We start from the raw sequence: 19448 nt of genomic DNA on the forward strand, positions 1-19448 counted from the left end.
TATGGCCATATTCCAGGATGACAATGTCAAGATTCATCAGGCTCAAACTGTGAAAGAATGGTTGGGAGGAACATGAAGAATCATTTCCACACATGAATCGGCTCCTCTGAGTTCAGATCTTAAACTCATTGAAAGTGTTTGGGATGTGCTGGAGGAGACTTTACAGAGAGCTGGACTCTTGCATTGACAACACAAGATCTTGACCAAAAATGTATGCACTTGATGTAAATATCACAACATTTATTTCCATCAAGAGGCGCATCAATTTTTGGTCAAGAATATTTTGGCTTTGTCATATGTAGCCATCATGTGTCTTCCAATCATAGACTCTTAAACGTTTGCCTATTTAAATCCTAACAGCGACTTTTGTTTTTGTTTTTTGGCCAGGCAGTGTATGTCTATAAGAATAGGATTTTTTTTCTGATTCTCTTTCCTTTCATAAAAAAAAAAAGATTGGCTATTTGGTGTAGCAAATCTACTAAATCAGTCTAAAGACCCATTCACACCAAAATGGACCAGCACAAGAATGTTTGCAAACCTGAGTGGAAGAAAAACACACTCTGGTCATCAATGTGGTTTTTTTGAAAACATAATGTGTGAGAGAAAAACTAAATCTAGGTCATGTGGTTGTGCATGGCGAGGACCAGTTCACCTGATGGAGCATTTCTCTCTCTAAATGCAGCCAGAATCTGAACATATTTCGTAACATAGGCCTAATTAGTTTTATTTTCTTATATAAGAAATAACCAGAAATAATCTGCTTGATTTCTCAACCTGTTTTATTTGTTTGGTCAACAGAAATGCACGCAAGTGCATCACGTTGAAAACAAGGTCGAAGTAAACCAGATGCACTGCACTTTCCATTTCCTGCCATTGACCCGTCAATACCACCAGAGTTTCCACCCTGAAACTCAACGTCTACCTCCCTCTCCTTTCTTTCTCGCACGTAATGACACCAGTATCACAGTCAATGGTTTTCACACACTTTTATTTGAAATGGCAAAAGAAACCACAGTATGAAAGTGTCAAAATCAAATCTTAGAAACATTTCTAAGAAGGCTGAGAGGCATAGCTGACACCTGTACAGCATAAAACTCAAACTTCTCACGGTTAGACACAGTGTGTACTAATATATACATGTTTGAATTGCATCAGTATGGGCATGAACGTATCAAAGTAGTTTTCCATGTCAGTTTGCAACATCTTTTTCAGAGAACCAAAAAGACAAAGAACTAAAGCTAAGAACAAAACAATCTATCAGTGGAGCTGCTACAAACAGAGAGATTAACATCTGATACCGCGATCAAGAGCTCAAAGGGTTTCCACTGTATCTGAAGATTAAAACCGTTTCTGCTATTTACAAAGACATTCTCACGAAAGGAAGAAAAATGCTAAATACAGTCCAATGAACATCACGTTTGTCTTTCCTTTCTGGTGGTCACTTGTCTTCTTCTGCACCCCTCTGTAGATCAAAGTAAGACCAGTAAACTGGTACTTGATACTGTAAAGAGAGAAAGAACATGAAACAAACATTATTGTCATTTGAAATATGGATGGAATGGTTTCGTCAGAACCCTGTAGATTTTAAAGAGCTGATAAAAGAGCAGATTTGGCACAGAACGAGGCTCAGATGCACACGAGTGAGATCTCGCCGCACGCTCTCAGAGAACTCAGTGGAATTGCAGATATTGCTCAGAGATTGTACATTATGACATCATACAGTAATGTGAGAAGCAAAACAATCCTGAGTAAAAGCATCTTTTAATTTATTCTAATTCAAGAGATAAACATGTTTTAAGATCTAGCTGGATACCAGTATCTGTACATCACAGATATTGAATTTATTGTGCTCTGTATTGCAGTGTGTTATTGTTGATTTGGGTCAAGTGTCCTTTATAGGGGGGATGTTTAGAATTTTGCACTATGCAATTGTCTGTGTGCATATTACCCGAATGACCTACTGCATTTGCCAAAATGATGCATTACACACAGAACACACTCCCACCCAGATGACGTTTCAACATTTCTTTACGGGTTGAATCATTGTTGAATTGTGTTTCGATTTTGCCATTCGAATTAACACTAATATTGCAACATTGTTTCAATGTCTTTTAAACATAGGTGAATGAATTTCAGACATTTCAGACATTGTAAGCGCTGAAGATCAGTCAAGTGCCGACTGGGACTGTGTGGGATCTGTACCACAATACATTGCACTTCAGTGCAGTGTGACAGATGAACTAACGCAAACAGCAACACAGTGTCGGCCCAGATCCGGTACACATTGATTTCACACGGCCCAGATGCGGTCCGGATCTGAGCCGACACAATGTTGCTGTCTGGGAGATACATAACAAGACGTTGAAGAGTGAAGAGATTGGAATGAAATAAATTGGGGGAAAAAAGCATAATAACCCTATTTATTTGATGAGACGTTAATCATCTAAATAAAGACCTTACAATTTTTTTAAAAAATGTATAAAAAAAAAAAAACTGCTTTGAAACAATGTACATTGTGAATAAAATGAACTTTAATGGACATGCAGCATCATGAGGTCATGTGACTCCAATGTACATGTAGCATGCTAAAGTTTGACTGTAGCCCTGTGTTTTTACAAAATAATACACAGTACATACTTAGCAGTATGTAGTACGCTAGTAATCCATTCCGAACAGAGCCAAAGACCAACATATTCTCATGACAATTCACTACTTTTTTTCACCTTTTATAGTTGTTTTTTTTATTTCAGTAATGTTTAGGCTTTATAGATATAACTTACAGTAGGTTATGTTTTTACATGACTCAACATACAATTATGCCATCTTGTATTATTACGATTCCTCATGAGGCCGGATCTCACTTACCCATTGTAGGGATCCTCGAGAGGAGCCTGTGCTGCCGTCCTCCTCTTCCATGTGCTCATGCTCCTCGCCCTCACTGTGTGCCGTCTGGCGAATCACCACTCGCTCTGAGGGAAGATATCCTGAATTAGTTTTTCTATTTTTAATTTTTACATTTTCAGTTTAAACTTAGTTAAAGTTTTAGTAATTTTGTGGAGTGTTTTTGTCATTTCTTTTACGGTCGTTAGTGTTTTTTTTTTTGTTTTTTTTTTTTTTTTCAGGTTTAATTTAAAGGGATAGTTCACCCAATACCCAATAGGAATAGTTTTTTTTTAGTACATCAAGTTAAACTAAATGAAAATGAGAAAATTTGCTGTAGAAACTATCTGAAATTAATTTATTAACAATTTTTCGTGGTTTTAGTTTTAGTTAACTATAATAACCATGTTTCACATTCAAATGAGCTTTTTATGATTATACATTTTTTTATCTATATTATTTATGTGTTTGTGCAGGTCTAACTTAATTCCAGACAGATCTAATCTTCATGATCTTTTTTTTTTTTTCTTTTTTTTTTTTTTTTATAAATCAGAAGTAATAAGTAACAGATATACCATACAAACTTCCCCAAATAAGTAATGCTCTTTTTTCACTTTTTATTTATTTACTGACACATATGACTATAAACTTCTTTCCAAATTGGTCACATAAGTCTATGCAGAGGATACGACAACAGCAAGCAATGTTGCCCAACAATAAATACACTGTTCCCATTATAAATCTGTCTATACTGCAAGTAGCATTGCATATATATATATATATATATATATATACATAGGGTGTTAAAGTCGTTGCATGCAAACTTTGTCCATGATGACAAAAAACTGTCTACAAAAAAACTGTCTGTATGCCAAACACAGCACAACTGAGAGAGAGCCACAGCCAACTCAAATACTAATGCAACTATTGAGTACTTGAGTAAAGTGGTTCTGCTTCAGGAACCGAGTTTTACATTGGATCTTGTAGAAAAGTAAACAGAAATGTCTTTACAATCAAATATGTTAATATTAATTATATTAATATGAACTGCACAGGCCCAATGATATAGAAATGAATAATATGACATTGGCTGAATAGGAAAATTGTACCAATACTAGTTTGTAAATGCATAAACATCCAAAAGTGTGTTCTATCAGCCAAACACATACAAACACTGATGCTAAAAATTGAAATAATATTATCCACACAACCAAATTATAGAATTGATTATTATTATTATTATTATTATTTTGTTGCTTTCAACATTATTTTCCTTGCTGTTTGGCGGTTGCAACTCACCATTTGAGAACAATGTAACATTTATTTTTATATAAATAAAAATGTTTTTGTTTTTTTGTACAAAATAAAAATTCATATTTTTATAGTAGTATACTTATTATAAATAATTTTTAGAAGTAATGTTCATAGAAATATTTTTTTACTTCAACTGTTACTTTTTCCAAAGTAATGTTAAGTGTGTGTTTGAATAAGCTCAACAGTTGCTCTTCCTGTGCAGAGGAGCCGCACCGTTACAAACTCTGATAAGCTTTGACACAAAAGACCTGCTCACACAGCAACTTTATGACATAGGCCACATTACTTTTCATATTACATGCACTTGCATCATACACTGCTCAGTTAGTCAGTAAGAGTGTCTGGATTTTTGCATGACAGCGTGCTGTTGTTTAGTCAGCTGAAGAAAATGTCCAATACTTCCTTTAAATTAATAATATATTGACACTGGTTGTGAGTTCAGTAGTGGACTGAGTATAAGTGGTGTCAAAAAACTATTAATGAACATTTAATATCTCAGCTTTGCAGGAAAAACAGAAGTACAGTCAATACAGCAGACGATAAAGGAATGCAGCGCACATGCCTTCAACATACATACAAACACGCCAGTACACTCTTCAAAACATCTTCAGTGGGTTCTATAAAGAACCTGATGGTTCATGACTCAATCTTAAAGAACCCTTTATGCCAAAAGGAGAAATGTCTTAAATGATTGCATTATACTTTATTGTTTATTTAAGGGTTATTTTCATTTCTTCTAGTGAAGAAAGTAAATGTAATCAAAGTAATTACATTTTTTTTTATTAAAACTAAATTCACAAAATGATCCCATAATGAACCTCCTCTAAAAGGTTCTAAATATGAAGCGCCTGACTGGTTCCTTCAAGGTTCTACTGTATATAGAGCCTTTTCTTCCAAGAGTGTAATGGAGTCTCAGTATTAAAATGAATTGTACCTGATTTTTTACAGGAGTTCCTCATCTTGCACAGACTTAAGGTCAAGCAGAGGGTCACCAGGATGATGGCAGCGGTCAGGGACAGCGGCAGGATGGGATCTGGTTGGGTTGTTTGAGACGAGGGAGGATCTTCAACAGAAGAAATAGACTGAATTAGATCAAATATTGTATGAGTTTAATATTGGTGGTCTTAGTCTTTTAACTGTATTGGAATGTGTAGAAAAAATTATATTGTCATGGTAAAATCTTACCAGTCATTGTATTTTGTCGTTGTCTGACCCTGACAGATAGATCTGTTCCAGTTCCATTCACCCAAAGTAAGGTTGGAATGACTTGAGTCACTTCACAAACAAATCGACCTGTATGATTTTTAAGTATGTTTGTGAGGTTGAGAGTTGAACAGTTCTGTGTTTGATGCTCTTGGAGTTCATCCTTTACTCCTGAATGTTTGGTCTCGTTGATGTACCAAGCAACTTTAACTTTATGTCCAGGTATTTTATTCCAGCAGCAGCTGATATGAGCAGAATCTCCCTCATTCACAGTGATGTTAAATGGGCTCTGATTCACAGTCAGCTCCTCACTTGATCCTGTGACTGAGAAACAACAGCAAACGAGAAATACATGAATGTTTATGGCTGTTGTTCTTGATGTTGTAGTTTGTATCTTTAGGGACTTCTCCATTACTCAGACTTGAATCTGTTAGCAATAAATCATTTTAACCTTATAAAACAGGAACCATAAAAATGTGTAACTTCATATCTAAAAATGTAAAAAAAAATTATATATATATATATATATATATAATATATATATATATATATATATATATAAATATATTTAAATATATAATTTTTCCAGGATGCAATCCTGTCCGTCATGTAGAATTTTATTTTGCTAAATTTGATTTGAAGACCAGTGGAAACGTCTTTAATTAGACAAAAAAACAAACAAACAAAAAAATCAGATGGTAATGGTGTAAAGCCACTGATAAAAAAAAAAGGTGGAAAGAGAAAAGAACATATACAACATATACAATATTTTTTATTTTAATTAATGTCTTACATAATGGGTATGACATATAATAATAAATGTCAATTACTTTATGTAGGTGATTCATCAATAAACATGCAAACAAACATTTCGGGCTAAATATATCAGCTCATATCTGCCATATTTTCCATATATTGTAATCATTATGATCGCAACATGTAATCATTGCTCAGTTTTTTTCTGGTTAAATGAATACATGATGTTAGCTAACTTCATGATTTGTATTATCTTAGAACTGTACATTTCTACAATATGGACATTTCTTTGACACAGTCTCATGATAACGGATTACTCTTAATTGTAACCAGGTATGTAACTGATTATTTGTAATCTGGATTACGTAATCAGATTCTAAAAATTAAATACTTGTAATTAGATTAAATTAAATTTTAAAATACTAATAATCAGAATTCGGTTGCTTTTTTATTGATTACAGTATTACTTAATATTCACAAAATGGCAATAAATTATTCAGAATTCTTCTTTTTTTATCTTTAAAGTTTTTTGTTTTGTGGAATTGCACACACAGACCGGCCATTAGTCAAGTGACTATAATTACATAGAACATTTTTCATTTAACGTTTTTATGATTTAATTAGCTTTTTTACTTTATGAACCCCCTTCTATTCCTTCCCAAACCCTGGCGTATACTGTAATGTTTAATGCGCTTCATTTTGTTGCTAACAAAAATGGAATAAATTTTATTTCTCGTTGTATTTTTTTATCAATATGGTACAAGATTATTCCATTCAAATCAATGTTATAAACACGTATCAAAAGTAATCTAAAAGTAATCAAAAACTAGTCAGATTATATTACCCAAAATGCGTAATGTAATGGATTATGTTTCTAACTACAATTATAATGTAGTTTGTATTCAGTAATGGACTACAATTTGTAAGTAATCTACCCAGCACTGACTGTAACGTAGAAACATGCATTTTCTGTAAAGCTGCGTTGAAACGACACTTTGTGAAGTTATACTTGATACAAATACATGTGAATTGAACTGTAAATATCCAAACATGGACGGCTTGTTGTTTATAACGCCTGCAAATGTTACTGAGCGACTAAGTAATGATGTCTTACTGCAATTTAAATGTATAAATATCCCTCCTTCATCACGCCTATACAGCTCTACCTCTTAAAAAGTACATTTAAAATCAACAAAAAATATGCAAGTCAATTTGTAAATATCAAAGGCATATAACAAATCAGATAAAAAGTTAAATACAATTGAGATTATTCTATACAGAGCTACAATGTGACATCAATAAATGATAAATAAGTGTTTATGAAATAAAACGTTTATTAAAATAGTGCAATATGCCACAAAATAATGTCTCCAGCTGAATGCAGGAAGGCAGCATTATCTCACAGCTCTACACACATTTGATTAACTTTATTTTGCACTAATTTCGAATAGTATCCTTGAAAGTCTGTGCTGGTTTTCCATTCAGGAAGGTGTTTTGAGCGGCACTTACCTCTGAAACAAAGGCATGACATGAGGAACCCACACAGGAGTCTGGAGGAACACTTCATTTCTGAGCATCTGCTGAGAAGCTGAACTCTGCTTAACTCCCACATCATAACCGTTCACACGCATGAGATACTCAAGCTCTCAGATTTTCTCTGAACACCTCCCCCCCCCAATCCCCCCCCCCCCCCAAAAAAAAGACCACGCATCTCATTTTTGTCAAACCACAACACTGATCTCACACTCGTTCTCCCCTGGACACACAACCATATACACAACCCCACAAAAAACACAGAAAAATTCATGCATGAAGTTGAACAAGATATGTTTTTTATATATATTTCAAATCAGTTTCGATAAAATCTACTGTCAGAATTCAGTCACAGTCATTGCAAACCATTAGAAGTCAGCAAACAAGCTATGATACAGGAAGTGACATCATAGACCTGAAAAACACACCCATATCTCCATTTCCTGTCTTTCTCACAGAGCTGAAACAATGCCATCTACCACAGAAACGGTCACATCTTCAACATCAGCCATTAGATTAGTCTTTTCTGAGGTGTCCTGAACAGAAACGATCTTGTTTTCATTGCCATGCATTGCAGATAAACCTTGTTCAACGTCCACAACTACAACAGTCTCTTTTTCTTCATTCTTTTCTTCTTCTATTGCAGCAGCAGTGACTTCAGGTTTCTCTGAGTTGTCCCTCCCTTTCTCCTGTTCAGAAAGTTCAGTTTGATTTATCTGTGTCTCTCCGGCCTTCAGGTCTTCATCCAGTCCTTCTTCTGATTCTACAGATTTGGATTGAAATATGAATACACATATGAAAATCAGTAAGAACTCAGCAACATCTAAGGGTATAAACTTACTTTAACTACTTTAACTGTGGTACCAAACTTATTATTTAAATTCGCTTACCACACTAACAGTATGTCATAACAAAGAACAAAAGAAGTGCATTGCTCATGCATGAAAACAAACGGTCTGAGATGTTGTAAGATACTGGCTATATTCAAATGAACCCAGTGACCACAAGTTCATACATCACTGCTGCGGCTTTAAAATCTGAATATTATGTCAAGGGTTTAGTGGTCTTAACAAAAGTATATTACAAAATAACACTTGGCTGGCTATGTGGTAGAAAGGTGGGAAAAAAATATTGGTGCTACCTGACAAGAGAAAACAGAGAAAGGGCTGTTGTCTTTCCTCTTTTGCCAATAGGAAAACTTCAACACCCATAATGCACTGGGCATGTGGCCATCCAAGGCCACGCCAAAGACTATAGAAAAACCCAAGATGCGTCAGACACATTGTTTTGAATGGGGAAAAGCGTAACGCTCAATATGGCAGAATAAGTCCCGCCTTCTAAATAAGAGCCAATCGCAGGTTGATAAAGTCATCGTGTCTCTGCAGCTGCTGTTTTATGTCATGATTCGAGATTTTAGAAACAAAATTTATGAGTCAGTTGTTGTCAGATTTCATTGGTGATTTCAAATATGGTATTTAATCATAAGCTTGGCGAACAGTTTTCGAGAATTTGATGTTTCCCCATTCAAAAAGATAGGAGCTGCACTTGCATGCCCGAGAGGCGTTTCAAAGATGGCCGCCCAGTGAAATGACTTGTCTAAAAGGGACTTTGGCCACGCCCAGTCTAGTATGGATATGCTTGACCAGAGTCAAATACTGCCTAGCTTTAGTAGGAAATACTTCTTAACCAACTTTTAATCATAATGGTGTCGACTTGAATTGTTCATGGGTGCAAAAATAAAAGAGTAAGGGCCCTATCTTGCACCCAGCGCAACGCATGTATCATTCTTATTTTGCACCAGACGCACAGCGGACTTTTCCCTCCACAGACGCATGTCGGTAAATTAGGGAATGAACTTGCGCTCCTGGGGGGCGGTTCAGCGAAAAGAGGAGGCGTGTTCCAGCGCAAACGTACCCTGGTGCTATTTTGCAGTTTCAGAAAACAAATCCGCCACTGACCAGGAAAAACCTAGTCTAAAGTCAGTGGCACGTTCAGATACTATTTTAAGGGCGCATGCTTGGCCATAATGTAGCGTGTGCACAACGCGCATACACTTTGCTTCTCTCATCTACACACAGGCGCAGCAGTTGCCATTTTTGCAAACCATACATGATTACAAGGAAAAATAACACATTTACCAAAATTAATATACGCCTGTTTAACCGAAGCTAATTTGGGTGGGTTTCTCCATCCCCATACAATGTCACTTCTCTGTGTTTTACGGCCCTGACGAGAACGTCGGTCTCCTCGGCTGTGAACCGCTCCTGGCGCGCGCCTGGCAAATCCGCCATTATAATAGCAATCCACCATGGAACAAGCGCGCCTGCTCTTAAAGGGAATGTGAGATGACGCTCTGATTGGTTTATTTCATGTTACGCCCAAACCACACCTATGAGTAATGTAGCTACTTCAGACCAACCCATTTTAGATTTGCGTCGGGTGCAAGAGTAATTTATCCCGCCGGTATAATAGCAACAGCTACTATCGAGATCCGCCCACAAAGTTACTAAATTACATTAGTTTGATACTTGCGTTTCAGATTGTTAAAATAGGGCCCTAAATGTTTCGCAGGAATGATATACTGTATTTTTGGTTTCCAGTGAAGGATCCAGAGTGTTGTATGCAGTGGATAAAGGACACAGTGTTTAAGGTCAAACGGGGTAAAAAACGGAAAGAAACTGCCATTCCATCAGTTAATTTGGAAGAAGAGGAACAGGGAGCACCTTCTGCTCAACCTCCAGAAGTAAAACACCGTAGTGTACAGGTAATAAGCTGTTGCCATAGTGTTCTATTTTTTACCGTAATTCTGTTTAAAGAGTAGAAAAAGTACGATACAATTTTCAGTGATAAACCTACTCTTACAATAACTGTTCTGTTAATAACCCTCTGCCGATCAGACTGTCCGTGGGTGGGTATACAAAAATGCGGAAGTACAATCTGAAGTTTTTACGAAAGCCCTGGAGCTCTCAATACTCAGCAGAATAATGCATTTTGGAGGACTTTTGCTGATGAATAAACAGGAATTTTATTTACATATATGTGACCCTGGACCACAAAACCAGTCACATGGGTCAATTTTCTGAAATTGAGATTTATACATCATATGAAAGCTGAATAAATAAGATTTCCGTTGATGCACTTCTTTCAATTATTATTATTATTATTATTATTATTATTATAGTAATTTTTGGTTAACCATATGTTCATTATAATTTTTTATCAATTCTATAATGCAAGTATTAGATTCAATAGTATCACATTATTAACAGTATTGTGTAGAAAAACTTTTACTTATACATATTTTGTCTTGTTATTACCTTGTTATCATTACCATCTCCATAGCAACTGGGTGTACATTTACAGCATTCATTTTGATGATGATGATGATGTGTACCCTATCTTGTGTTGTGCATTAAAAAGCCAGGGCATGGGCTCGTTGGAAGTGGATCTCAGCCCCGTCCAGCAGGCCCGCCCAGCTACCCTAAATAATTGTCTTAACGGGCGATGTTTATAACCTTTGCTGTGTGATGCATTTAAAAAGACGATGTTTCATGAGTCAGTCTGGAGGAGGGAGCCCTTCACCCGACGGGTCCATGTCTCGTCTTCCCTAATTCTCTTTTGTCTATCGTGTGTCGCGATAGTAATGACAATGGTAATAAAACAGTAGTTGTATCAGCATGATATGATATATTGTACTCATTTTAATAGACAGTGACAGAAATCCTGCTTAGTGATTACATTTGACATATTGCCTTAAGATACTTATCTTAAATTGTTTTTTGAATTGATGAAAATTTACAGCACTTTTTAATTCATCCTTTAAGTCATTCCATAAGTTCACACCTCTTCGAGTGACACATTGGCTCCTGAGGGTAGTACGAACACACTGCACCTTAAAATTAAGCGTTCCCCGCAAATTATATCCGCCTTCTCTGTTGGTGAATAATTGTTGGATGTTGCTAGGAAGTTGGTTAGCTCTAGCTTTAAATACAATTAAAAGCACTTTTAGTTTTATTAAATCTTCAAGTTTTAGAAGGTTAGATTTTATAAACAGTGTGTTGGTATGGTCCCTGAAATCAACGTTGTGCACTATCCTAATAGCTTTTTTTTGTAGTTTAAATACAGTCTCTAGATGGCTACTGTAGGTATTTCCCCAAATCTCCGTGCAGTAACTGAGGTAAGGTAGTATAAGCGAATAGTACAAGATAAGGAGAGCTTGTTGGTCCAATAGATATCTACACTTGCCCATAATAGCAATATTTTTTGCTAATTTAGTTCGTATGCTGTTTATTTGTGGTCTCCAGCTAATATTGTGTCTAAGAATCACTCCTAAGAATTTATACTCTTTTACTCTTTCTATTTCAACTTTGTTAATTTTGATTTGAAACTGTACATCCTCCTTACGTTTACCAAATAACATCACTTTTGTTTTCATTATATTTAATGATAATTTGTTTTGATTGAACCATTTTTTAAGTTTTTGCTAACTCCACTGTGATCTCATTCACAATTAGCTGAAGATTTTTGCCTGAGTATAAGATTGTGGTGTCGTCGGCAAATAATATAAATTTAAGTTTAGGTGATACATAGCACAGATCATTAATGTACAACAGGAACAATATTGGTCCCAATACCGAACCCTGGGGGACTCCACAAGTAATGCTCCTCCATCTTGACCTTTGCTCACCTACCTGTACAAATTGCTGTCTATCAGTTAAGTAAGACTTCACCCAGTTATATGCAAGACCCCTTATCCCATTTTGTTGTAGTTTCTGTAAAAGTATTTCATGGTCTATAGTATCGAACGCTTTTTGGAGATCAATGAATATACCCACCGAGTACACTTTGCTGTCAATTTTGCCACTTATATATTCTATTAGATCAATTAATGCATGAGCTGTTGACCTATTTTTTCTAAAACCGTATTGACTATCGTGAAGTAAGCTATGGCTACTAATAAAGCCATTCAGGTGTGCAACAAAAAGTTTTTCCAATATTTTTGATAATTGAGAAAGTATAGAAATAGGTCGATAGTTAGACCTATGGGTCAACCTATGCCTATGGGCATAGGTTGAAAATAGCAATTCTATTTGCTTGCCATAAGCAGAGTCACTGTCATGGGGTGTAAAAGATTGATTTTGCTTATTTTTAATGTTAGTTTTTAAATGTAATCAAATCATTTATTTTTACTCTTTTTTGCATTATTCTTGCATCATCTGGGAATATTTTTTATCCTTGAAACTGTAGATAATGCATTTTACAATTCTGGGATTTTATCTTTTTTTTTATCTAAATCTAAATGTTAAGCATAAAGTCTATTTCCAGTTTTGAAATACATATCTGACTCAAATCAAATGTTTCAGTGTTGTGATTCTTCATCTCTGGTTTGTTTGGTTAAAGGCTAAACAAACAACTAAACTACATTGTGAATTCTGTGCTGATATGTTGAACAGTTACCTGGTTTTGACACTGTTGCTTGTTTGACGTCCCTGTTCAGGTAGAAGAACGCCATCAGCAGACAGATGAAGGGCAGACTTCTGAATATGTATATTATCACAATATCACGTGAACTACCTGTGAGAAACAATTGATCTTTTTAACAGAGGATCGTTTTAGGGAATTATACAAAACTACAACTACATAAGAAAAGTTAGTAAACCTGAAAAAAAAAAAAAAAAAAAAAGAAGAAATCTTCAATAAATAAATCAGTTTTTTTCCATATTCATATTTTTGTAAACATATACATAATAAAAGAACTGTATATTTATAATTTATGTCTAACATGTTTTTTTTTTTATCAGTATTCATATAACATCTTACCCTTTATTCAGATAGGATCCAAAATTATAGTTCTCATCTTTTGGATTTATTTCCAAAATCTTTCTTCAGTTATAAAATATTAATAATGATAATTAATTCTGACACTTGACATTTAGCCTTCTAATTTAAGAATTTATTATAAATGTAAAAAATATTATTAATTTATTATTTATTTTCTTTATTAGACTGAGACAACACCGTTTACAATTGTATTTAGCGTCGTCCATTTGTGATTCGAGAGACCAAAACACATCTTAATACCATGTGTACACAGGACCAGAGAGTGACAGGAGACCATTGAGAGAAACCAGATCACCCATGTGATCCATGACTCAACACATCCAGACAACACTTGCTGTACCACAGAAAAAGAATCGTGTTTTTGCACACTGTAAGTAGCTACTCACTGGCTGATGGGGTTGTGGTTGTAAGCTCTATAATCCAGGTTGTTTGAGGCAAGGGAGGATCTTCAACAGAAGAAATAGACTGAATTAGATCAAATATTGAATGAGTTTAATAATGGTGGTCTTCTAGTCTTTTAACTGTATTGGAATGTGTAGAAAAAATAATATTGTGATGGTAAAATCTTACCAGTCTGTAGTTGTCTGACACTGACAGATAGATCTGTTCCAGTTCCATTCACCCAAAGTAAGGTTGGAATGACTTGAGTCACTTCACAAACATAACGACCTGTATGATTTTTAAGTATGTTTGTGAGGTGGAGAGTTGAACAGTTCTGTGTTTGATGCTCTTGGAGTTCATCCTTTACTCCTGAAAGTTTGGTCTCGTTGATGTACCAAGCAACTTTAACTCTATTCTCGTGTGTTTTATTCCAGCAGCAGGTGATATGAGCAGAATCTCCCTCATTCACAGTGATGTTAGATGGGCTCTGATTCACAGTCAGCTCCTCACTTGATCCTGTGACTAAAACAAGCCATTAACATTTGCATTTTTTCATTTAGCAGACACCTTTATCCAAAGAAGCTGACAAATGAGGAAATATTTATGTGTTCGGACAATCTTTGTCAATATACTGTACATTTGACGTAGAAAACATTTGCGCTGTACAGGGACATTTAGAGAAGCATATAATGAGATGTGTCCGCATCTTCAAATGTCCTTAACCCCGAGATAACAAAAATAAGACACAAGTATTTGAATAACTAGTATTCGTAACAAGTAGATGAGAGTATTGAGCAGATGTTTAGGCAGGATGAGGCTCTTACCTTTGAAGCAAATGCAGGAAAACATGAGACCATAGATGAGAGGGCAGGAAAACTTCATTTCTAAGCATTTGATCACAAATGCAAACTAACAAAAGCGCTGACACACCCGCTCACATTAAAACACACCAACAGTCATAACTTCCTGGACTTGTATCTGTGTGCCCCAAGATGAGACCCCCCCCCCCCCCCCCCTCTATCTTCTGGTTAATCTGCAGTAACTGTAGAAGATCATTGTTGTAACATTTACCAATGACGCTTTTTTGTTCTCAATATTCTCAAAATGGATCTAACTTAACCTAATACTCCCAATTCATTGCTGTGTAACTCAATATGTGACTAGTTTGACAAAATTAAATAACTAAAAAATAAACATTTAAACATCAGGATGAAATACAAATAACATCAACATGTTATAATTTATAATTATTATATTTTTTGAATTTTCTGTTCATTCTGATGTTGATGGAATCTCTAAACCCATCCTTTCTGAGAGCCTACTCTGCTCTGATTGGTCAGATGGTTCAGTCTGTTGTGATTGGTCTACTCTGCTCTGATTGGTCAGATGGTTCAGTCTGTTGTGATTGGTCTACTCTGCTCTGATTGGTCAGATGGTTCAGTCTATTGTGATTGGTCTACTCTGCTCTGATTGGTCAGATGGCCCAGTCTGTTGTGATTGGTCTACTCTGCTCTGATTGGTCAGATGGCCCAATCTGTTGTGATTGGTCTACTCTGCTCTGATTGGTCAGATGGCCCAGTCTGTTGTGATTGGTCTACTCTGCTCTGATTGGTCAGATGGCCCAGTCTGTTGTGATTGGTCTACTCTGCTCTGATTGGTCAGATGGCCCAGTCTGTTGTGATTGGTCTACTCTGCTCTGATTGGTCAGATGGTTCAGTCTGTTGTGATTGGTCTACTCTGCTCTGATTGGTCAGATGGTTCAGTCTGTTATGATTGGTCTACTCTGCTCTGATTGGTCAGATTCAGTCTGTTGTGATTGGTCTACTCTGCTCTGATTGGTCAGATGGTTCAGTCTATTGTGATTGGTCTACTCTGCTCTGATTGGTCAGATGGCCCAGTCTGTTGTGATTGGTCTACTCTGCTCTGATTGGTCAGATGGCCCAGTCTGTTGTGATTGGTCTACTCTGCTCTGATTGGTCAGATGGCTCAGTCTGTTGTGATTGGTCTACTCTGCTCTGATTGGTCAGATGGCCCAGTCTGTTGTGATTGGTCTACTCTGCTCTGATTGGTCAGATGGCCCAGTCTGTTGTGATTGGTCTACTCTGCTCTGATTGGTCAGATGGCCCAGTCTGTTGTGATTGGTCTACTCTGCTCTGATTGGTTTCAACCAATACATCTGAGTCCTCATCCTTTGGAAGTGCATGCAAAGTGGATTCACTTCCACAGCGCAGAAAACAGTGTCTTTTCGACATAATTCGTCCACAACACGAACCAAACTCTTCCAGGTGTCATCAGCTACAACTACTTTGTTTGAGGGCGTATCAAAGTATACGTTGTTCGCCGGCAGCCAGTGAACAGCATTGGCAGGCATTATGCAAATTTGTTACAAACAGGAAGTAAAACTGGAATTACTAAAGACTCATTTCAGGCAGTTCAGAATTGATTATTTCTTTTGTGAGTCCTTTTTCATTCATAGTCACTATATGAAAGGCAAAAAGCAAGAGGCACCTTAATGTTGACCTTTTCAATGACTTTCGAACATCTAAATGCATGCTGGGCATTTCATTAAAGACATTATGTTCTCCTGTCTCTTTGCTAACATTCTCCTGCTGACTTTGCGTGTTAATTAAGTGAGCTGCTGTGGTTGGCTTGAGCCCTCAGCGCTGCTGTCTTCTCTGATGCACCTGTGATGCAGAATGATTGATTTCCGCTGGTTTGACCACTGCTGTACTTCTTAAAAGAAACAGCAGATGCAATGATATGAGCTAGTCATTAGCCACTGAGATAAAGATACTGTGGACAATTAAAGCTGCAGTCAGCATTTAAACAACTTGTTCTACAAATCAAATCTGTACATCAGCTTTACACATTTGTGCATGTATTGAATGCATTCCAATATTTTTTCCTCAAACTGACACACCTCAAAATCTTCAAGATCTGAGCTCATAATGAACTTGACAAAATATTCACAAATCATTTTAAAGATGGACTACACCTAAGCTTCATCCATTTGATCTCACAGGGCATCTTCTCACAGAGTGTATTGGCAGGAAGTGGTTACAACAACATCTTGATAAACAGGACATCCATAATGGTCTAAGAAGAGAAAAGGGTCCACAGTGAGTGAACATCAGAGCTGGGTGGGCTTGTGGTTATCTGTTAGATGTCTTTTAAAATGTTTCAAACTATCCTGTTAAAGCTTTGTGTCATTGTTTTCTCTTGGTTTTAGTTAGGTTGATTTTCTGTGTTGTTTGCTTTTTCTGTTATTAGGTCAGATTAAGTATGTTGAAATTCTCCTATGAAGTTCTGTTGTTTTTTTCCCATTTATAAATAAATATAATTTGGATTAAAATTTAACTCTTGTTCTTGAAGTGCATTTAGGAACCCTTTTACCCTCAACTGGTTGGATGGAGAGATGTATGATTTTACACATGTACCCTGGGCATTAACATGTGTGAAGGTTCATTTTATTTCCTTCATGTCAAATGTGTTCATGCAGATGGATCATATCACACAGTAAGTCAGGAACAGGAAGTCAAATCTGAGTGACTAAACAGTAAAAAAAATAAAAATTTGTCACTTTTACAGTTCGGGGTCAAACAGTTTTGGCAATGTTTTTGATAGCAGTCTTTTATGCGGCTGTAAAACAGTAAAACCGTAAAATTGTGAAATATGTTATTCTATTTAAATATTTTTTTTTTAAATGTAATTTATTCCTGTGATCAAAGCTGCATTTTCAGCAAAAAAATTAAAAAAAATCTTTTCTTATTATTACCAGTGTTGTTGTGTTGCTTAATATTTTGTGGAAACAGAGATACATTTCCTTTCAGGATTCTTTAATGAATAGAAAGTTCAAAAGAACAGAATTTATTTAAAAAATAAACCTTGCTGAATAAAAGTTTTCATTTCTTTCAAAGAAATATATCTTACTGAGCCCAGACTTTAGAGCAGTAATATACATATATATAATATATACATACAAGTTAAACTCTAAATTAATTTTAAAAAAACACACGCACACACACACACAATTCACCATTTAAAATGTGTCACAGTATTTCCTTGAAGTACATTGTAAACCATGTTATATGAATATGAAACTCTATGTGCAGTACATAAGCATTAAGCTTTTCCTCTCATACTATACACCTCATTTCATAGTATGATTATTATACCTTTCTATGTTTTTCAAATCCTTGGGCAACAGCATCTTCACATGAAATCATCAATGCAGCACCACACAGCGGTTTAACTTTTGATTTCTGACAGCACCAGATCAGGAGACTCCGACAAAAAGGATGATGATCTCATCTTCAAGTCAAGAACCTTCATAAAGCCGTATGCACCTGCTCTTCCACTGTCTCCTAGCAACCAGAGAGAGAGAGAGAGAGAGAGAGAGAGAGAGAGAGAGAGAGAGAGAGAGAGAGAGAGAGAGAGAGAGAGAGAGAGAGAGAGAGAGAGAGAGAGAGAGAGAGAGAGAGAGAGAGAGAGAGAGAGAGAGAGAGATTGATTCTTGAGCCGCTTTACGGGCATTGGGTGTCTGATCATGGCAGTTAAATGGTGGCTAATTGAATTGTGTTTTTTAGCTGAGCACTTTCAAGGGCGACGCCACATTTGCGCTCGCGTCTCACAGCTTGAGCGTTCCCAAAAACATCCTCACAAGCACTTAAGCCAAAACCGTTTAATTCAATTCAGCTCCATTCTGAGAGGCCTTATCGACATGACAAATGATCATGTGTTACTATAATACTTACAGACTTTCATTCAACAGAATGATGTAGCTGATTAGAGTTACAAAGCATTCATAATATTTATGAATATAAAGTGACCAAGTTAAAGAAATAAAACACAACTAAATAAAACACAACATTCCAGTAAACTGTTTTAGACATTCATGTCCTTAAAGTGGACATATTATGCCCCTTTTTAGAAGAAGTAATATAAGTCTCAGGTGTCCCCAGAATGTGTCCACACAATCATACCACACAGATCATTTTTTATACAGTGTTGTATACCATTTTTGAGTGGAAAGAAAAACATGCTGTTTTTGTGCATGTGTCTTTAAATGCAAATGAGCTGCTTCTCCCCACCACCCCACTTTCCAGAAGAGGGCGGAGCCTGTACAGCTCGTGACTCCGATATTCTGCCAAAAACTAAAACATCTTTTTGGTTTTGATTATCATCTTTACCATTGCTGTTCTTCATCATCATGGAAGTTTATTATTTGCATGCGTTTTAAAGCTATATCAGTCTAAACTGTTTTCTGAGGGCACACACCCGAAGCACACACACAGAAAGCTGGCTGTCAGACGGAGCGTCCCGTGAGTATTAAACTAAGTTCTCTTTCACGTCTTATTGCACTTAAACTGTCAAATACACACAAGGTTATGTCAAAAACACACAAAGTTCACACAGTCGGTTATGTCTGTGAATCTAAACAACAAATAAAGAAATCGCATTTGTATATTAGATCTGTGTACTGAAGTGAAAGCAGCGCAATACAGTATACTGCGTATAGGCTACCTACTGCTAAATATGCT

General features: G+C 36.1%; 2 protein-coding genes across 3 annotated transcripts; both read right to left on the reverse strand.

Annotated features, from left to right (window-relative positions):
• Positions 1 to 971: 971 nt before the first annotated feature.
• Positions 972 to 7768, reverse strand: LOC307145115 (uncharacterized protein; the record flags this gene model as incomplete). Its single annotated transcript, XM_079847973.1, has 5 exons — positions 972 to 1501; positions 2866 to 2969; positions 5129 to 5257; positions 5380 to 5721; positions 7663 to 7768. 5 exons carry the CDS (start codon positions 7766 to 7768, stop codon positions 1439 to 1441), a joined length of 744 nt encoding a protein of 247 aa, XP_079704099.1. The 3' UTR covers positions 972 to 1438.
• On the reverse strand, positions 7663 to 14891 carry LOC307145114 (uncharacterized protein). 2 transcript variants are annotated; one of them, XM_079847972.1, is made up of 5 exons: positions 14733 to 14891; positions 14098 to 14196; positions 13914 to 13973; positions 13144 to 13260; positions 7663 to 8449 (listed from the first exon to the last, which is right to left on the reverse strand). In XM_079847972.1, the coding sequence occupies exons 1-5, from the start codon at positions 14788 to 14790 to the stop codon at positions 8139 to 8141; spliced, it is 645 nt and encodes a 214-aa protein (XP_079704098.1). In that variant the 5' UTR covers positions 14791 to 14891; the 3' UTR covers positions 7663 to 8138. The 2 variants fall into 2 exon arrangements, with proteins under 2 accessions (XP_079704098.1, XP_079704097.1); XM_079847971.1 differs by having other exon boundaries at positions 14098 to 14430.
• Positions 14892 to 19448: the final 4557 nt, after the last annotated feature.

This window comes from Squalius cephalus (genome assembly GCF_949319135.1).
Source record: "Squalius cephalus genome assembly, chromosome: 17".
Classification (NCBI taxonomy): domain Eukaryota; kingdom Metazoa; phylum Chordata; class Actinopteri; order Cypriniformes; family Leuciscidae; genus Squalius; species Squalius cephalus.